At 42.3% G+C, this 18,021-nt stretch overlaps 3 protein-coding genes across 3 annotated transcripts; 2 read left to right on the top strand and 1 right to left on the bottom strand.

Annotated features, from left to right (window-relative positions):
• The first annotated feature begins 1,445 nt into the window (after window positions 1-1,445).
• LOC102717909 (protein LEO1 homolog) lies at window positions 1,446-8,255 on the top strand. The gene is made up of 11 exons (XM_006657339.3): window positions 1,446-1,753; window positions 2,305-2,660; window positions 2,853-2,967; window positions 3,467-3,649; window positions 4,115-4,291; window positions 4,619-4,750; window positions 4,873-5,052; window positions 6,374-6,505; window positions 7,004-7,117; window positions 7,204-7,431; window positions 7,924-8,255. Exons 1-11 carry the CDS (start codon window positions 1,529-1,531, stop codon window positions 8,059-8,061), a joined length of 1,980 nt encoding a protein of 659 aa, XP_006657402.1. The 5' UTR covers window positions 1,446-1,528; the 3' UTR covers window positions 8,062-8,255.
• A 453-nt stretch (window positions 8,256-8,708) lies between these two features.
• Window positions 8,709-10,555, top strand: LOC102717628 (60S ribosomal protein L13a-2-like). The gene is made up of 3 exons (XM_006657338.3): window positions 8,709-9,215; window positions 9,300-9,387; window positions 10,302-10,555. The coding sequence occupies exons 1-3, from the start codon at window positions 8,827-8,829 to the stop codon at window positions 10,443-10,445; spliced, it is 621 nt and encodes a 206-aa protein (XP_006657401.1). The 5' UTR covers window positions 8,709-8,826; the 3' UTR covers window positions 10,446-10,555.
• Window positions 10,541-16,707, bottom strand: LOC102713381 (protein LONGIFOLIA 2). Its single transcript, XM_040525876.1, has 5 exons — window positions 15,947-16,707; window positions 15,014-15,081; window positions 12,811-14,919; window positions 12,417-12,567; window positions 10,541-11,743 (listed from the first exon to the last, which is right to left on the bottom strand). Exons 1-5 carry the CDS (start codon window positions 16,092-16,094, stop codon window positions 10,947-10,949), a joined length of 3,273 nt encoding a protein of 1,090 aa, XP_040381810.1. The 5' UTR covers window positions 16,095-16,707; the 3' UTR covers window positions 10,541-10,946.
• Window positions 16,708-18,021: the final 1,314 nt, after the last annotated feature.

Genomic DNA, 18,021 nt, shown 5'->3' with positions numbered 1-18,021 from the left:
TTTCATGTAAAAGACTAGCGCATTACTTACCTGATGTTTTTTTTTTCTCTTCGTTGTGCAGGTTTGTTCAAAGTCCTAAAACTGACCGTGTGACAGTTAGGAAAACAAGAGATGCCATTGATAACCAGGCAGAGATCACGGTTCAGTCGATAAATTATACAAAGAGTGGTATGCTACTGATCACATTGCCAGCATGTTCTTGCTCTTGGTTTTTAAATCTTCCACAGTAATGAAAACAAGCCAAATTTACCTGTTAATGTTCATCATATGGACAGGTAAAAAGTTTTGGAATCTGTTTCACCTACCACCAATGCGTGATTAAAAGGTACCGTAGTAATGTACATGGGAAAAATTTGCTAAGTTATTCGATATATTGATCTGCAATTTCTAATTTGAGATGCATCCAATTTGCGTGTGGATCAGGGTGACGTTCAATACTTTATTGGAGTTTAGTTGGATGGAACTGAGCTTAGTGTGTTTGGGATTTATTCTGTTGTATAAATATAGAATATAACCACCTTTACGAAGCACTAATATTTGATATTTCTCTTGTAGGTTCTTGAGAGTGGTGAAAGCATTGATTTAAAACATTTTAGGCAAGTAAAACCTTTAGGATCCGGTGACACTAGAAGGTAAATCCTTTCATGGTTTGGTTTGAACCGAAAGGTCAAAGTACATTAAATTACTATCATTTTGCAATTTACATTAGTGAGTTCAACAGAAAATTATGTGTATCTATACTAATATAAAAGGAGGAGTTAACATTTCTCTATAGCTACCCAAGCAAATGTAAACATGATTTACTAAATCGATTTTGCACCGTTAGATTTACATATCCAATGGACTAACTTCGCGTCCACCACGCCGATGAAAGCTCCCACCCCAATGCGTCGCCGAAGGCCGCCGCCTGCTATCGCCCCAATGCCACAACGCCAAATGGCCCCACTCCAATCGGTTGGCGCTGGCTCTCGCCCCCACTCTCCCCAACTCCGGCCACCCCCTACGCTCCTGGCCGCCGCCTGCTCCTGCCGCAACGCCAAAGGCCGCCGCTAACTTCTCCTAGTCGCTCGGCCCCACACTCCCGGCCTGACTAGGGACTGATCTTTTTATGTAGTATCAATAACTACATAAAGGATTGATCTTTACTTAATAGTTAGTCTCATCTTGCCTAACTAGCAAACAATAAAATATTTGGATCTAATTATAGGGAATTTGTTGGAGATGGAAAAGATGGAGGGGTCTATTTTTGAAGATTGTCCTAATCAAATATTATAGAGTCCTAATAATATATTTACTCACATATTGATACTGCACATAGAGATATCTAGATTTTTATGTACTATTATATTATTTATTATATTATTTTTGGATAGATATAGCCTCAAACGTGTACGGTTAATATAAACCCAAATGACATTACAGCGAATGACATGTGGGGCCGTGTTGTCAGGCATCCTGGTTGGGGTGGGACGCAACGAACGAAGTGAAGAGGAATCGGAGACGGAGAGGAGCGGCGGCGGCGGCGGCGATGGCGGGCGGCGACAGGGAGAGGGATGTGGAGGAGGAGACGCGGAACCAGATGATGCAGAATCTCTTCGGCGACCAGTCCGAGGACGAGGAAGAGGAGGAGGAGGACGTCGAGGTCGTCGACGAGGACGACCACCCGCATCAGCTGCAGCAGCAGCTCCGCCACGAGGTGGTGGACGACGACGACGACGAAGACGACGCCCACGCCCGCTCCGGTTACCACTCCGTAAGCCAGACCCTCCGATCTTCCCTCCCCTCCCCTGCTTGCTGCCCCCGTCCTGTGGCTGTGGCCTAGGGCTTAGGTTTGCTCGGGTGGGATACATCTCGCGACTTGGCTATCGACGAACCCTAGATTCGTGTTTCGTTTTGATCCCAACCAAGTTTCCAAGAAACATCTCGGCAACTCTGTTAGTACAAAATTGTAATTTCAGGTGCGGAGGTATGGCGTGCCTCTTGAACACCACTGGAATTTCAGAAATCCGTCATTTTGTTACTCACACTTGCCACACTGGTTTTTTGAGACTATTTTGTTCCTCACACCTACCACACAAGCCTTTCAGTCCTAAGTGTAAATCCTCTGTATCATGGTAGTTTTTTAGTGACATTGGGTGCATCAACTGATATGGAAACGTACTGGACATAGCATGGTGTAAAAATCAAAGCATTCTGCCTTGCTGGCCTTGCCACAGAGTTCAGTTCCTGTAGGTTTCTTGTGCCCCACTTTTTCCTAGATGCAGCTATCTGATGCAACGCTTGCTTGTTGATGTCCTTGTGCAGGAAGAAGTGGAAGGTGAGGCAGATAATGGAGGGGAAGGGGAAGCTGAAGGAGAAGGTGAAAGCGAGGGACTAGTTGGGATGGAAGAAGAAAGTGAAGCTGAAGCTCATCGGCCTGACCTTGATCAAGGAGAAAGTGATGGGGAAAAGGTCCAGAGCTCCCCAGAAAGAGAACCTAGTGATCACGTGATGCAAAATGATGCAACAGGCATGGATAGTGAGGATGAAGCCTATGAGCAGCGGGCAGTAGCTAGCAGAAGAAGAGGAATTGTTGCCTCTGAATCCGAGGGGTCTGAAGATGGCTATTATGCTGGTCGAGCTCATGAAGATGAGGAGCCTCGTCAGAAAAGGAAAGCAAGGTTAAGGAAATAATCAAATTGATACTTATGATATATGCATTACATGCTTTGTTGATCTGACTTTACAATGTAACAACCTATCAAGTAAATGATTAAATTTGTCTTATTTTGCTGGTTATGCACTCTTTGCATATGTTTATCCCCCCTACAATTGTAATAATAGCAACTCATAAAAATCACACTCTTATGTAGCTCGCCTGTTGAGGAGGAAAGAGATCATGAAGTTGTCCGTGATGTATTTGGTGATAGTGATGAAGATGAGCCTGCTCCATATCATGATCAACATGAAATTGATGAAGATTCCCATGTGAGATTTTGATGCTCAAATTATTTTCAGTTTATAGGCTTAAAGTAGGAATACCTTTTGTTAGGCTTAAAAAACACCAGCAATGATCTTCATCGAGATTCCAAACAGATCCATCTTCTATATATTCTGCACTAAGCAATGTGGTTGTAGTTACTAATTGCTTGTTAGATACTTGTGGATGTAAGTACAGTATGCTAATGATAATGACTTGTTGGCACGTGGTTTTAACTGAATATCAAGAAAGCTATCCATGTAATTCAGCATGTAGAGAATTATGTGTTTTATCTTCTTTCAAATTCAGAGGTACTATTTGGTGCTCAACTATGTAAACAAATTTATTAGGACAGGTGGCATCCTCGCTGATTGCGTATTTATCCCAAAATCTTTCTCCCTGTCCATTTCTTTGCTCCAGTCAGCTTTGATCAATTTTTACACCTACTAACTGTTATCTTTTTCTGGATGCACTGGGTACTCAAATTTTCTTCCTTTTCTTTTGTAGAGGTCACCTCTGGATGATGAAGGTCACTATGAGAAGGATATGCAGCCAGAGGATGTAGTGGCTGATGAAGATATGAGGTATGAGTCAGATGAAAATCGTGAACTGAAACCAAAAGAGAAACCAGTTGGTCCACCATTGAACCTGGTGGTTCCACTTAAGGAGCCACCAGCTCAACCTGACAGGGTGAGTTGACTTAATATTTTGATTTCGTCTTTGACCATGCAGCCTTGCTATCTTTTTTGATGTGATGATTGTATATTGGCAGACATTAGTTATCTTTGATGGATATTTATTGTATTGCTGTATGTGCACCAGATTTTTTATTTTCTATTCTTTGCTATCTGTTACTGTTTAATTGTTGATATTCTGTGCTTTAATCTTGCTGTGGAGAACTGCACACTAGACTGGTACAGTAAAATATAAGAAATAAAAACCAGTGCGCTATGAACTCCATGCCTACACTTATTATGTGACATGGTCACATTGGCAATTTAATATAGTTAGATTTTCTTTCTATGTCATGGTGTTATTGATGAGAACTTTGCTGTTGCATTACTAGGAGTGTAAGATCAATGCTTAAATTTTTTGTGCTGCGCGTTTATTCTGAATGACGGTGTTTTCGTGACTGACTGATTTCTTAACTTGTAGATGAATGTGATCAAGGTATCAAACATTATGGGGATTGACCCGAAGCCTTTTGATCCTAAAACATATGTGGAGGAGGATGTATTTGTCACAGATGAATCTGGGACCAAAAAAAGGATACGACTGGAGGACAATATCGTGCGGTGGAGAACCGTTAAAAATGCTAATGGCACAACATCTGTAAGTGGAATGTTTTTTAATTAACATTTCAAAATCCTTTATCGTTACACACTCATTTATGCACTTTATGCTACATTGCTATCTTCTAATTTTTCCTCCCTGAAGGTGCTGTGGGCAGCTCCTTATTTCTTATGATAATCTAGGTTGTGAAGTAGCTTTTATAACCAACTGCACAACCGTTAATTATGTGCTTTCCCACAAATGAAACTGTTTTGTGTGTAACATAAGATGCCTGCTCTTTTTTTTTGTCATTGCATTTAAGTAGTTTGTGACAGGTGATCGGTGCACCTATGTGGCTATGCATATGATATGTGAGCATTGTTGCAGTGTGAAAGTAATGCACGGATTGTAAAATGGAAAGATGGGACCATGCAGCTGCTGATTGGCAATGAAGTTCTTGATATATCTGTACATGAAGCGCATCATGATCAGTCCCATCTGTTCCTGAGGAATGGGAAGGTAAACTACTATCTGCAATTCAGCAATGTTTCCTACCATGGTACCACCTCTCTTTTCATTTATTTTCTTAAGTCTTACTGCGTAGGTCTCACTAACCTGATTAATTTTGAATTGTAATGCAGGGAGTCCTTCAATCACAAGGAAGGCTCTTACGGAAAATGAGATTCATGCCATCTTCATTGTCTTCGAAATCACATCGTTTATTAACTGCTCTTGTTGATTCTCAGAATAAGAAAACGGTTAAGATGCAAAAATGGATTGAATCTAAGGATCCTGAGAGAGTGAAGCAGGAAAAAGAAAGGGTAACTAAAAACTACTTAATTCACTGGTATATGTAACACTGAATGACATAGTGCATGACTCGGAGTTTGCCTGGCATGCTGCTTCTGATAAGGTTTCTATGTACAAAATGACATGATTTATGTTGTGCTACATGCTCACCTTCCATTTACTTCTATGGGGGATAGCCGTTGGACTTGATGTAATATGTGCATTTATAATATTTTTTTCCTTATTTTTTTAAGTGATAGGAACTGGATGCATGCAATACTTAACAGAGTAGAGCAATCAACAAGATAGGCAGAATGCAAACTTCAAATTAAGTAAATATAATTTGGTATCTGCCCATGAGAGATTTGAGAAGACACCAAATCTATACCAGATAGTTGATGAACAAGTTAACAGATTAGCAAAACTAGTAAGCTAGTACCATTTAGTAAATGCCACTAAAGTACTATTGTTGCAACCTACAAGAATGGTCTTCTCCATAGAAATACAAGCTTCAAATTTGTCTATACTTGAGCAGATAGCATGTCAGCATCACTATATAGGACGGCTGAGAGGACAGTTGATGCTTTTAGAGTGTGGCAATCAGCAAGAAAATTGTTTTTCTTAGAGTGCAAATATGCAATAACGTTTTTAGCTATAATTGGTAAATGGATTATTCTCAATTGTCTACAAACATTATGTGCAAACCTTGGCATGTCAGTCGTAAATCTCTTGAAGGATAAAGAGCAAATATTTTTTTTACCACATTTATCCTAAAAATAAAGATGTATGTCATTCTGAAGTCATTTGAATGAGTCCCACAATCTTGTTGCTTTCTCTGTATTTTTCCTTGCATGATGAGAGAATGAGTTCTAAGATTAAGAAATTTGTATTGTCACCCCACAGATGTCAATGTACAGAGGTCTTGTTTCCAACAAAACTGCAATTGTATCCAGTTAATTCTCTTGTTTGTGCATTTTCAGTTTATCTTGCATTTTTTCTCCAATGCATAAGCAAGCATTAATAAACCTGTTGTTTATAGATTGTAAGCTCAATTTCTGTGGCAGTTCCACACATGTTCTAGTTAGGTTCACAGAATTTTAGCTTTAATCTAAGGGGCTAAAATTTATTATGGCGTGATATGTTCTTAATGTAATGATTTACACTGCATAGCATTTATTTTGGCATGCTCCAGTGAACTCTCCATGAAAAATAGATTACATAAGGTGAAATTCCCGTTTATGAAGGCGCACTAACCAACTAGTTACCATGCTGATATAGTAAATGCATTAATCCTGTTCCGTGCTTTTCTGTATTTCCTTTATGTTTGAAAGTTTGTCCCTTTTCACTATGCAGGCTGAGGGCCAAAATATTCGAGCCCATTCAATTCTTCAACGCAAAAGAGAAAAGGTTAACCGCAAGTACACACAGCCTGCGAGGCAAAGACGGCAGCTTTCTCCTGGGTTTTTGGAAGATGCGCTAGATGAGGTGGGTTTCTTATCATCCCTTCTTTCTACCACTTAAGGTCATTGGTAGAATTAGGGCTGGTTTGGTTTCTGACTTAAATTGGCCTTACCAATATTTGGTAATTTCAATAATGTTGTTTCATATTATACAGTTCTAATATTAGTGATAACCAATATTTAGTAGGTGCATCCTTTTAACTCTCACTAGTCAATGCCATTTGAATGTTCTCTAGTCTTTCCGATTTAGCTATGGGGCCACTTTGGTTGTATTTCAATGTTGGTCAAGCCCAAGACCCATCTTCAGATCCAGGGTAGATGGTTAATTTTATTCTGCTGTTGTAGCTCATGATTGTTTCCTTGGATTTAGATGAATCTGTTCAACAGCTGTTTTGTGGAGAGTAAAAAGTGCTGTGATGTTGCCTTTTTAGTGGGTTCGGGCAGGGGGTTGTGTTTGACATGCCATTAATAAGACTATTTACCGGTTCTACCCAATGATTTATTCATTTTTCATTTTTGGCAGGATGAGGAACCTGACCATCAATACGGTTCTCGCCGGATGCCAGCTCGTAGTCGTTTTGAGGATGAATTGGAGGCTGAAGCACTAGCTGAGAGGCGCATAATTAATGCAAAGAAGGTGAGCAACATCAGCATGTAACCCTTGTTATTTTTAACCAATGTATTGCTGGTTATACATAATCTGTGTTGTTTGCACATTTTCAGTCAAGTATGAACAGAAACATTCCTCGCAAACCAACGTTTCCTGCTCGTCCACCAGGCCGTCAGGCAAATGAATACTCTGAGAGTGAAAGGGAGGAATCAGAGTATGAAACTGAAGGAGAGGACATTGAGCACTCACCAACCCAGGGAAGGGAAGATGAGCTTGATGAAGAGGATGAGTACGAGGAAGATGTGGAAGAAGAAGCAGCTATGTCAGATGAAGAAATTGAGGTAAGACCTGTTTTATGGCCTCAAAACTCCTGGTTTTCTTTTAACAAGTTAGCAATTAGCAATGTGATACAAATTAGCATTGTCGCAAGCTTCCAATTTAGCAAGAGTAAGGTTTTTTCATGGATATGCATAGTATAGAGATTAAAGAATGAAATACTTTGCAGCATGTGAGGACAAGGTTTTAAAATAGACAGTAGCCACTAGGAATAAGATCTGTTTGATATTATCTTATGGCTCAGCTTATTCCCTAGTTTGCAAATTTATGTTGCATTTTTGTAAATTAAGTTGTGACCTGATACATCTTGATATGATCAGATAGATTTTCATTATTGGGAAAGAAAAACAATAGCGACATGTTTGTAGATAAGCTTATGCTCACTAACTTGCAACATAAGTAATAATAGGTCAGTGGTCAGGCTTCAGAGTGCTGCCTTGTTTATGTTTTTAAGAAACATGATGAACACAAACATGGTGTTCCTCTCGCTGGTGCAGGAACCAAAACGGAGGAGAGAATCTGGGGGCGGTAGCCAAAGGCGCAAGGAGATCGACTCAGACGACGATTCTCCACCGAGAAAACAGCAGGCTGTTCATCGTCGGAAGGCGGTCGTTTTTGATAGTGACGACGAGTGATGAAGAAAAAGCTTTGCAAACACCAACGTTGGCATTCCACCATTATTTCTTCTTGAGGATTGATTAGTAGTAATATTATTATTACAAAACGATGTTAATTGTTACTAGTATTTGGGATGCTGTCTTGAGGTCAAATGTTAGATGTGCTACCAGTTTTCCTACACTAATATAGTACTAGATCTGGTAAGCCGTCACTCCGTGCAGTTTTGATGGTCATTTGCAAATATCCAGGCGTTCAAAATGGCAAGGAATGTGATAATTAAAGGCCATAATATGTTCTTACCTTCTAGTTTTTCTCCCAAGTAATTTCTCTTCTCAGGGAAAAAAATGATGCATGAGTTGATGGTATGTACCAGGGCCTGGTATGTACTCTCTATTCCAAAATACAAGAACTTTTAGGATTTAAACTTTGTTTCATAATGAAACTAAATAGTGATACATATCGCATCAATCATTTTCTATATAAATTGCTTCCAATCTTACCTTGTAATCTTCCGTAACTCATCCATTTGGTATTAGTTGAAGACAGTAAAGTTTTTTTTTAAAAAAAACCAAGTCTGTATTAAAGTAGTACGAGCCCAATAAAACAACCCTAGTTGAGGCGTCGAGGTTTTTTTTTCTACTCTTAGAAAATGACACCAATATATTTGTCCCTTCATCGATACCTACCTATTACAATAAGAAGGAAAAAGAGAGTCATTTCGTAAACCCTACCGCTTCTCTCCGCCGCCGCCGACGACGCCGTAGCTCCGGTGGGTTGGGAAGATGGTGTCGGGGTCGGGGGTGTGCAGGCGGCGGGTGGTGGTGGACGCGCGGAACCACATGATGGGGCGGCTGGCGTCGGCGGTGGCGAAGGAGCTGCTGAACGGGCAGCGCGTGGTGGTGGTGCGGTGCGAGGAGATGTGCGTCTCCGGCGGGCCGGTGCGGCAGAAGATGAAGTACCTCCGGTTCCTGCGCAAGCGGATGAACACCAAGCCGTCGCACGGGCCCATCCACTTCCGCGCCCCCTCCCGCATCTTCTGGCGCACCGTCCGCGGCATGATCCCCCACAAGACCCCCCGCGGCGAGGCCGCCCTCGCCGCCCTCAAGGCCTTCGGCGGCGTCCCCCCGCCCTACGACCGCACCAAGCGCATGGTCATCCCCGACGCGCTCAAGTACGCTACACTACGCGCCCGTGCTCTCCTCTCCTCTCCTCTCTTCTCTCTTCTAGGGTTTAATCTCCCTTTCTTTCTTTCTAGGGTTCTGCGGCTGCAGCCCGGGCACAAGTACTGCCTCCTCGGCCACCTCTCCAAGGAGGTCGGCTGGAACTACCACGACACCATCAGGGTAACCGTCTTTTCTTTTCTTTCATTTCACCACCATAACATTACGTGCTTTTAGTTTTTGCGATGAATCCATATGCTGAGTGATACATGTTTGTGAATGTTTTACTATATTGGTTGGTTGTGCGTTCAGCTCAAACTCATCATGCTCTGGATTTGGATTTCCATTGTCTTGAATTATTATTATTATTGTTGGACACAATGAGAACAATTAAACGTTTTCTCTTTTTTTATAGGGCTGTTTTTATGCCGTGCACCTGTAGATTTTTCTTACACCATAGTCTCGACTGTCTGCAGGATTAGTCAACTTAGATGATGCAGGAAATCATAAGGATACTATTTATTTATTTGCAGAAACATGATGAAATTCCTAGATACCTTTGATAGTCATAATATAGCAAAAAATGCTGTGTGTGTGTGTGTGTGTGTGACAATTTGAATTCATTTACCTGCATTGAGGGTCATTGTTTGGCTGAAAAAGACAAACGACATATATGCAAACAAAAAATAATCAGTGAATAAAAATTGTATATACATATTCTTATCAACCTAAAAGCAAAGTTGGAAAATCAACTTCGGTGAAAAAACTCCCTAAAATCAACTCCAAATTTAAGGTTGAAAATTCAAAACTTGACTTATGAGGACACCTCCAATGGAGTGCTAAAGAGAGGTGCTCGGTATAGTGCTTAGCTTAATCATGTTGTTAAACACATCACTAAGCACCCTGCATTGGAGGTGCTCTAAGCAGAACCAAAAGCGAAAAGATTGGGGTGTTTATTTCTTTGTTAGTGCTATTTTATCAACCATGTCCTGCTCTTCTAGGCTGTTCTCATCTCAATTACAGCTAGGGCTTTTTTTTTGTGCGGTTTTTTTTTTACATGAAAGCACGTTGAACTCAATTGTCTATATTACCTGCAGGAATTGGAGGAAAAGAGGAAGGAAAAGGGTAAAGTTGCATACGAGAGGAGGAAACAATTGGCAAAGCTACGCTTCAAGGCTGAGAAGGCTGCCGAGGAGAAGCTGGGTTCTCAGCTGGATATCTTGGCTCCAATCAAATATTAGATAGATTGTCATCATTTTTTTTTCTTTTGCCTTTTGATAATATTTCTGCTTATTGGTACCCTGAGCCTTAGAAGTGAAAGAATGATTATTTAATAACATATAATTTTGTTATATTGCTAACATAGCAATTTCGGAGTATTTTGAACATGAGGCCCAACCTTTTAGAAAAAAGTATATCATTTTTTAATCTCTTTTCTAGTTCCCGCTCTTGTTACGTGCACGATTTAAATGGTTATTCCTATAGTTTTCTTTTATGTTTCTCTAATCCATAGGATTTAAGTTGATATGGCACTCACCTCCTGCATTTTTTTCTATTCAAAACAACCTACGTTCCAAAGAAGCTCTTAAGTTTCGTTAGATATATATAGAGAGATATAGACCGAATTTTCCCAAAAGTTCACTCATTTGAAAATTAACTAGTGAGGACTCCACAATACTATGACAGTAATACTCACTGCACACTCTTGACGTCACCATACTATCCGCTGTGGTGACGTCACGTCAAGCGAAGAGCCGCCTCCTGCGCCTTCCGGCCGCCTTGGCCGGCCGACCGTCGGCGGACTCGCCACGCACCACCTCGTCGACGAGCTCCTTGAATATCGACCTCTCGATCTCCAGCACCATGGCCGGGAGCTCCCTCCGGCCGAAGCACGGCGACCACCCCTCCAGCCTCTGCAGGATGTCGCCGTCAGGGATCACGCCGCCGCCGCCATCTTCCTGGCGCATCCGCGACCTCTCCTTGCTCAGCCGCTCGATGCCGGAGCACACCATCCTCACCAGCTGCTGCCCGCTGCTGATCGCCGGACGACCCCTTGCTCCGGCGACGGCGGAAGAGTGGACGCCGCTCTCGCCGTCGAACCTCTCGAGGAGAAGCTCGTTCACCGCGTCGAACACCAGCCGCCGGTGCGCTCTCTTGGGATCATTAGCTCCAGCTTGTTTGGATGCCCAGCCTGATTTCCGCTGCTCGAGAACATGGAACAGGTCAGGGTTGATGGGGCAGCCTGACGACGCGTGGAGCTGCATCTGTGATGAACCCAGGTCTTTCATCAGAAGGCCTGAGGCCAGTAGGATCTCCGAGACGTAGCGATGGTCTGGGCTTGGTGTCTCGCACAGGAAGGCGATGTGGTCCACGGGAGGAGCCTCTTCCTCATCCTTGTTTACATTCAGTTTCTCCAGCTTCTCCAGGAGGCTGGCTATGTTTGCCAGCTTGCTGTTCTTGGCCTGTGTAACGAATTGCGCTGGCCTGTTGTCGGAAGGCTTAGAAGACTGATCTGATGGTGATGGGTGGCGCTCATCATCTGCAGGTTTCAGGAAACAAGGCATCAATTGTTGGCAATCAGTGTCTAGTAACAGTTTCAGTAACCAGTCTAGCATGTAACTTCTACTTCTTTTTTTTTAGACAATGGGATAATAATATCCTAGCAAGTGCAAGGTATAAAGCCCAATTCTACAGCACTCCATGCTGATATTGCAACATTAATGAAATTAGGAATGTCAATAATACTACTGCATAAAAACGACAAGCACATTATCATTGAAACTTATAGTACTTAGGGGTTGCATCACGATGTATCAGTTTATCTAGCAAGCCATGTGGATGCATTGGAAAGGAACTGTGGATACAGATGGTCTTTTTGATTGGTAGTGGTAGGTACAATCACAGTACCACAGTATGATTTTGTTCCAACTGCCAATTCTGTTCTTTCCCTCCTCAAGGAAAATTCAGAAGGCTATAGTGATGGTGCATCATGCCCACACCACTCTATACCTGAGTAGCATTATTGATTGCAGGAGATTTCTATTTGCTCACTATGTGCACGTGAACCTCCAACAGGTGGCACCACTTGTCGAAAACTAATATGAAGAAACCAAATTACTAAGGCATGTAAACATCACCAGACCCCTACATAAGAATTTCCATAACCAACTCTGGGAAACTAAGTAGGAAGTTGGTGAAGCAGCAGTTCTTACCAACATTAGATGAATTTGAGACCTTGTTGGTACGGAAATAATCCTCCTGGTCAAATGAAGAGTCCAACACAGACACTGGACTAGGTCGTTCAGAAATAGTTGCTGCAGGATCCATAGATGGCAGGTCCTTGTTTGCATCATAAGAGGTTTTCTGCATTTAGGTAAAAAAAATCATAATTAGACAAGAGTTACCATATTTATTATGTATTATTTCAACCCCCAGCCTGAAACCAACTAGAGTTGTACCGATTTCCTTTTACAGAAGCACTATGATCAAGTATTATAGCTCTTTTTATATATATGCTCTTGCTTGGAGAATAGGAAGTACAATACTATGCTTACATTAATAACCTCTATGAATGAAATAACCAACTGGAGGAAGAAAATGATTTACCACTTTTTGAGGATTCCTTCCTGATGGAGTAGTCTGAGTGCCCTGCCGAGAGCTTGATACGTTAACGTCTGCAGACCTGTCAGCACTTGTCACTTCTACATCCAGCTCTGATGCAACACTTATGCTACCATCTGACCTTACGGACATATCATTGCCTTGCTGGTTCAGGCTCCTTGTCCTGCTACTTACACCATTTTGATGGCCATCTTCGACTTGTTGAGCTTGAGCAGGCTTTCTTCTAAATTTACTTCTGGGTGATACTGAATCCAGATGACTCCTTTCCACAGATTGCCTTTGGTTCTTGTTTGAATCAGAAGAGGGAATTGGTGGTCTAGCCCTCCGCTCCAAATCATGTTTTTTCTGTACTACTCTAGGGCTAGTGGAGTTTTTATGCTTTAACAAGCTTCCATTATTGTCTCTTTGCATCTGCTGTCTCCTGGCTGAGCTCTCGGTCATCTGCTGTGAAGTAGACTTCTGTTTCCTGCTAATATCTTCGTTCCTTCCATTTGCTCTCTTGTCAAAAGAAGCAACGGGTTGAGGAGCAGGCACCCTTGAACTAGGTTCCATATGTTGCTCCACGGCTGCTTTAATGGCCTTCGAGCTTTTCTTTTTATCAGCGCTATTGACCGTTCGCAGCTGCGGTAGTTCTGATAAACCCCCAAGCGGATCAACAGTTGAATCCTCGGCTACATTGCTCAACAAGTCTGCAGATTTTGCAGGCTTCATGATGACAATAGGTGATTTGAAGCATCTTTCTGTAGTGCTCTCTTCTTCCATTGAAAATGATAGAGCTCCTTCAGGTGCCTGTTGGGTGTTGCTGGTACCATTCGGTCTCTGGTTTACGTCAGTCGCCTCTCTGTTATCGTTCTCTCCATCATGTATCTTCAGCATAGATGGTTCCTCACGTTTCTTGTTCTGCAACAATCCTTTCGCTTGCATCGAGTCCAATATCTGCTTGAGTGCCCTGAGATCCTTGTTTGATTGCTGAAAATCAAGGTCCTTGAGCCGTTTCTCTATCTCGCTGTAAACCGAAGCAGCAGGTTGCTCTTTTCCGTGAACTCCCTTTGATCCCTTTGGCAATTTTCTAGGTAGCACAATCTTCTCCTGCTGTTTCCAAGGTGCAGTTTCGACAGGGAACTTAGAGTTAGGAACATTCCTGATTGTTGCATCCAGATTCCTTTGTTGCCTCGGAGTAGGCTCATTATGGGAAGAAAAGTTCAAAGGCCTCAGCATGGGCTCTTCACTCCTCTCTGTAACTGATTTGGATACCTGTGAAGGTATGACAGTATTGTCCTTATGCTCTGGCAAGGCTTCCAATCCCATGAGTTTCGCAACGACGCTGGGGAGACGCTTACAGGCATTTTGTTCTTGCTGGGTCTCCAAGGCTGGATTTAATTCTCTATTGATACTGCTTCTCCCGTCTTCAGCAATCATGCTTGGCTTTGACCTTAAGTCGATTTCACGATTCCTAAGAGGGCTTTCCTTTATGTCTAGTGACAATCTTGGCACCTCCCTGAATTTTGATGCTGATTCCCTTCCTTCACATGAGAAGCGAGGAGCATCATATGACAGCCTTGGTTGCTGACCTGATTCAGATGGATTCCAAGAGGGCTCCCTGAACTTGGCTAAAACCCGGAGGGATTCATTAATGTCCACAGTTCCCTTGTTTTTTTCTTGGGTTGCACTGCTAGGAGGTTCATCCAAGCTTCTAGGTTGATCTCCACAGCTGAATAGGTGATCTTTTTCTGCTTCTTTGGTGAAAGTTCTGGCCGAAGAATCGCGGGAATCTCTATATATTGAATCCTTTACAAGATTTCTTATACCATGAGTTGGATAACTGGATTGGGCTGAGAGCTTGGCGAGGGCATCATCAAGGTAGCTCTCCACTCCGTTGTCACTGTCAGAAGAGCTCTTGAGCTTTGGTGAGCATTTGAACGGCTTCTCCGGGAAGAGCATTCGATCAGTGGAGGATAGGTCCTGCTGCGTTGATCTGTTTCCATCAAGGGAGGACAATGAAGAACAAGATGATGATGAACAAGATCCTTGCGACAACTCCACTGTTAATGGCGCTCTTTGATTATCAATCCAGCTTTTGCTCAAGTTCTTGTCCTGAATGCAGATTGCAGCCAGTCAAACAGATTGTGGAAGCCAATAAACAATGCACCCATGCCTGTTGGATGTAAGAATGAATATTGGAACTTACGAGAACAATCTGAGATGAATATCTTGTTCGCTCTTCCCCAACACTTGGGCTGCTTGACAGTGCATGGGCTGTTTCACAAAAGGGAAATAATTTTCAGCACTGAACCAGCCTAAAAACACATCTTACTTAAATGATTGCAAACTAGAAGAAATCTGCAGATTCAAAAAAAAAAAAAGAGAGAAAATTTTCAAATGGTTACAAACTAAAAGAAACAAAAATGTCAATGTCGATCATAGGTCATCCGAACAGCCACATTTCTCGCGAAGAACCTTCTACTCTTTAATTTATTAACTGGTGCTGTCAACATTAATGAGATAGACTGATTATCCAAGGCAAAGTTCTTAATCTTTTCTACAGGGCGTAATGGCTTACTTTTTTGTCGGTTGCTGTGACCAACTCCCAGCTAGTTAGCACTTAGCACTAGTGCACATTTTTTTTATAAAAAAGAAGGTCTTATTAGCTGCTAAAGATTCCAGAGAAAAAATTTTCCATCTGACTCTACGCACACAAAAACTAAATGCACCTGTAAAATCCGGCACCTCGCCCAAAATTTGGGGAAAAAAGCTAGATCTCACTAATTGCCATCAACACCTAGCAATTCAATGCACGATGAAGAAACACCAAAAAAACCGGAGCATGCACAGCACCATTCATCATACAACCCTGAGTGACACATGGAGTTATTGGCAGCTTCTGAGACCAAGCAAGTTCACTCATCTTTCACACCAATTATGGGTTTATAAGCCTTTAATTGCACATATCAAAAGCAAAAGACAAGTCGATTAATTTTTTGGGGACATGCATTTTACATAGAAATGTTAATGCATAGCCTGGAACTAAACAAGAAAATCTCGATGTGGCAGAATGAAATAGACAAAGGAAAGTAAAAAAAAAAATTGCATCTTTGGAACGAGCACAGGAGAAGGGAAGCACCTGGGGGAAGAAGGCGCTTGTGGGAATGGTGGGCGGCGAGGGGATACCGGCGGTCGAACGCCTGAAAGATCCCGGTGACGCACCCCGTCTGCCGGTGCAGTTCCGGCCGCCTGTCCTCCCCCAACACCTGCAAGTACTTGGCCGGCATCTCTTCCTCCTCCCAGCAACCAAGCACCTCGAGAGGAAGAAATCCCAAGAATTTGCTGAATGCAGGGAGGAGGAGCCACCAACCAGTGTGACCTCTTGCTACCAGCTCAATCACACCAACAAGAACATCTCAACCAGTGTCCTCTTCTCTGAATGGACCAGGGAAGAGGGAGGAGATCTTGCGACTGTGTAAGCATCAAGAACATCAATGGCGCCCTTCTTCTTCTTCTTCTTCTTCTTCTTCTTCTTCTTCTTCTTCTTACTACTAGCTAGCGCCTAGCGGAAGGAAGGGTTGTGAAGCTTAGAAAAATGGGTGAGAAAGGAGCGACTTTGAGATGGCCAGGCATTGGGTGTGTACAGGACTGCAATGCAAGACAAACCATATGACTAAGGAGGACTTTGCTTTCTTTTGTCTAATGGAAATTAGCATAATGTGAGTACATTAACTACCCTGCTAGATGCACGTTAAAGAGCAGTTGAAAGACACTGACAGTGTTGTATTAGCAGGCTAAAAGTATAAGTGCATCATCAGGGAGAGATGTAGGGTGGGGCAGTGGGGTGCTTTGTTCTCTTCTCAGGCACCCCATGTGCTGTTCCAAAGTCTTTCTTGGCCCTCTCCACCATGAGAGATGGATGGTGCCTGTTTTCTGCACACCACCAAAGGCACCCACATCAGCATCTCTTTGTCATTTTGGCATTCAGGCAAGAAAGGCTTTCTCAAGAGTTAGTTGGGTCTCAGTAAAATCCCCTGCTATTCTGTTGCTAATAACTGGTTGGTGAGATACAGCCTGCTGCTGCTAAATGGTCTCACAGGGTGGCCTTGCAAAGGTTAGCTGTGTCATTAGTATAAAATGATCTGTAATCTGTATATGTAACTCAACTGCACTGCACTTTTAGTCAAGGAGGCATTAATGTGAGGGAGGAGGAGTGCAGGGCCAACTAACAAACAGTGCATTGATGGTGTTCATCCGTGAGCTCAAGATCAGACCAGCACCAATTCTTGGCTTTCAAGCATATATTCATGCTGTGCTGTGCTGCACCTGCAAGCTCTGCTGCAACGATAGCATTGCAGCAAGTGAAAACAAGATGTGAAGACAGAGGGATATATGTGGATTATATGGATTCTTGTCTAAATAAAATGACCAAAATAACCCCATGTAATGATCCAAGAAATGTGACTGTTAGCCTTTCAGTTAGGCTGCTGTTTGAACTGTTGATGACTAATGGCTTTGGTCCACATTTTTTGTGTTGAGACTTGAGGGTTGACCTAACAGAAGAAACTGCTCAAGCATGAAGCATGAACAATCCAAGAAGCATTTGCTACTAGAACATGCACTAGTTTTTTCAGTGAAAGAGAGAAGCCAAAGAGGGTGTGTTTGTCAGTTACCTACTCCAATGTGGATCTTCTAGCTAATTGTAAATATTAGTGCCTTTTACGCTTAAAATATTTATTAGATCTTAATGGGAACTAATTTTCCAGAGGGGTGAAAGGAACATTGCACACTGTGAGTCAGTGATGAGTATATTTGACAGTATCTCCGACTAAGGTGAAAGAGGCAGACCAACTCAAATGAGTGATAATTCATACTATTTCTCTGTCAGGAAGACTACAATCTTTCAGTCGTCTAAATCATTGATGAATAGTGGATGGAATGAGATACCTCATCCATCTTAATCAATCACATACAGGACCCTTTTTAACGACCGACTAATTGATAGCAAGCGTAATGTGATACGCAATGCAAAAATTACTGGTAGTATTAATGTTCAGTAATTGGATAAAGAAAAGGGATTTTGCAGGTCATGGTGGATAATGTACTGAACTGCATAGAAAAACACAACACATCTTTTTATGTAGCCTCTTGATCTCCTTGCACCAAACACATGACTGTCCTGATCAGACACACTCATGAACCAACCTGCAATTT

The sequence above is a fragment of the Oryza brachyantha genome, chromosome 7, assembly GCF_000231095.2.
Source record: "Oryza brachyantha chromosome 7, ObraRS2, whole genome shotgun sequence".
NCBI lineage: Eukaryota > Viridiplantae > Streptophyta > Magnoliopsida > Poales > Poaceae > Oryza > Oryza brachyantha.
This window is presented reverse-complemented; position numbering and strand designations above follow the sequence as displayed.

Coding starts and splice junctions, on each gene's coding strand:
- LOC102717909 (XM_006657339.3), top strand. CDS start 1,529: ATGGCGGGCGGCGACAGGGAGAGGGATGTGGAGGAGGAGACGCGGAAC. Junction 2,968..3,466: donor AAATTGATGAAGATTCCCAT/GTGAGATTTTGA, acceptor TTTCTTTTGTAG/AGGTCACCTCTGGATGATGA. Junction 4,292..4,618: donor ATGCTAATGGCACAACATCT/GTAAGTGGAATG, acceptor GCATTGTTGCAG/TGTGAAAGTAATGCACGGAT.
- LOC102717628 (XM_006657338.3), top strand. CDS start 8,827: ATGGTGTCGGGGTCGGGGGTGTGCAGGCGGCGGGTGGTGGTGGACGCG. Junction 9,216..9,299: donor GTCATCCCCGACGCGCTCAA/GTACGCTACACT, acceptor CTTTCTTTCTAG/GGTTCTGCGGCTGCAGCCCG. Junction 9,388..10,301: donor ACTACCACGACACCATCAGG/GTAACCGTCTTT, acceptor TATTACCTGCAG/GAATTGGAGGAAAAGAGGAA.
- LOC102713381 (XM_040525876.1), bottom strand. CDS start 16,094: ATGCCGGCCAAGTACTTGCAGGTGTTGGGGGAGGACAGGCGGCCGGAA. Junction 14,920..15,013: donor ATTCATCTCAGATTGTTCTC/GTAAGTTCCAAT, acceptor ATCTGCATTCAG/GACAAGAACTTGAGCAAAAG. Junction 12,568..12,810: donor GAAGGAATCCTCAAAAAGTG/GTAAATCATTTT, acceptor ACCTAAATGCAG/AAAACCTCTTATGATGCAAA.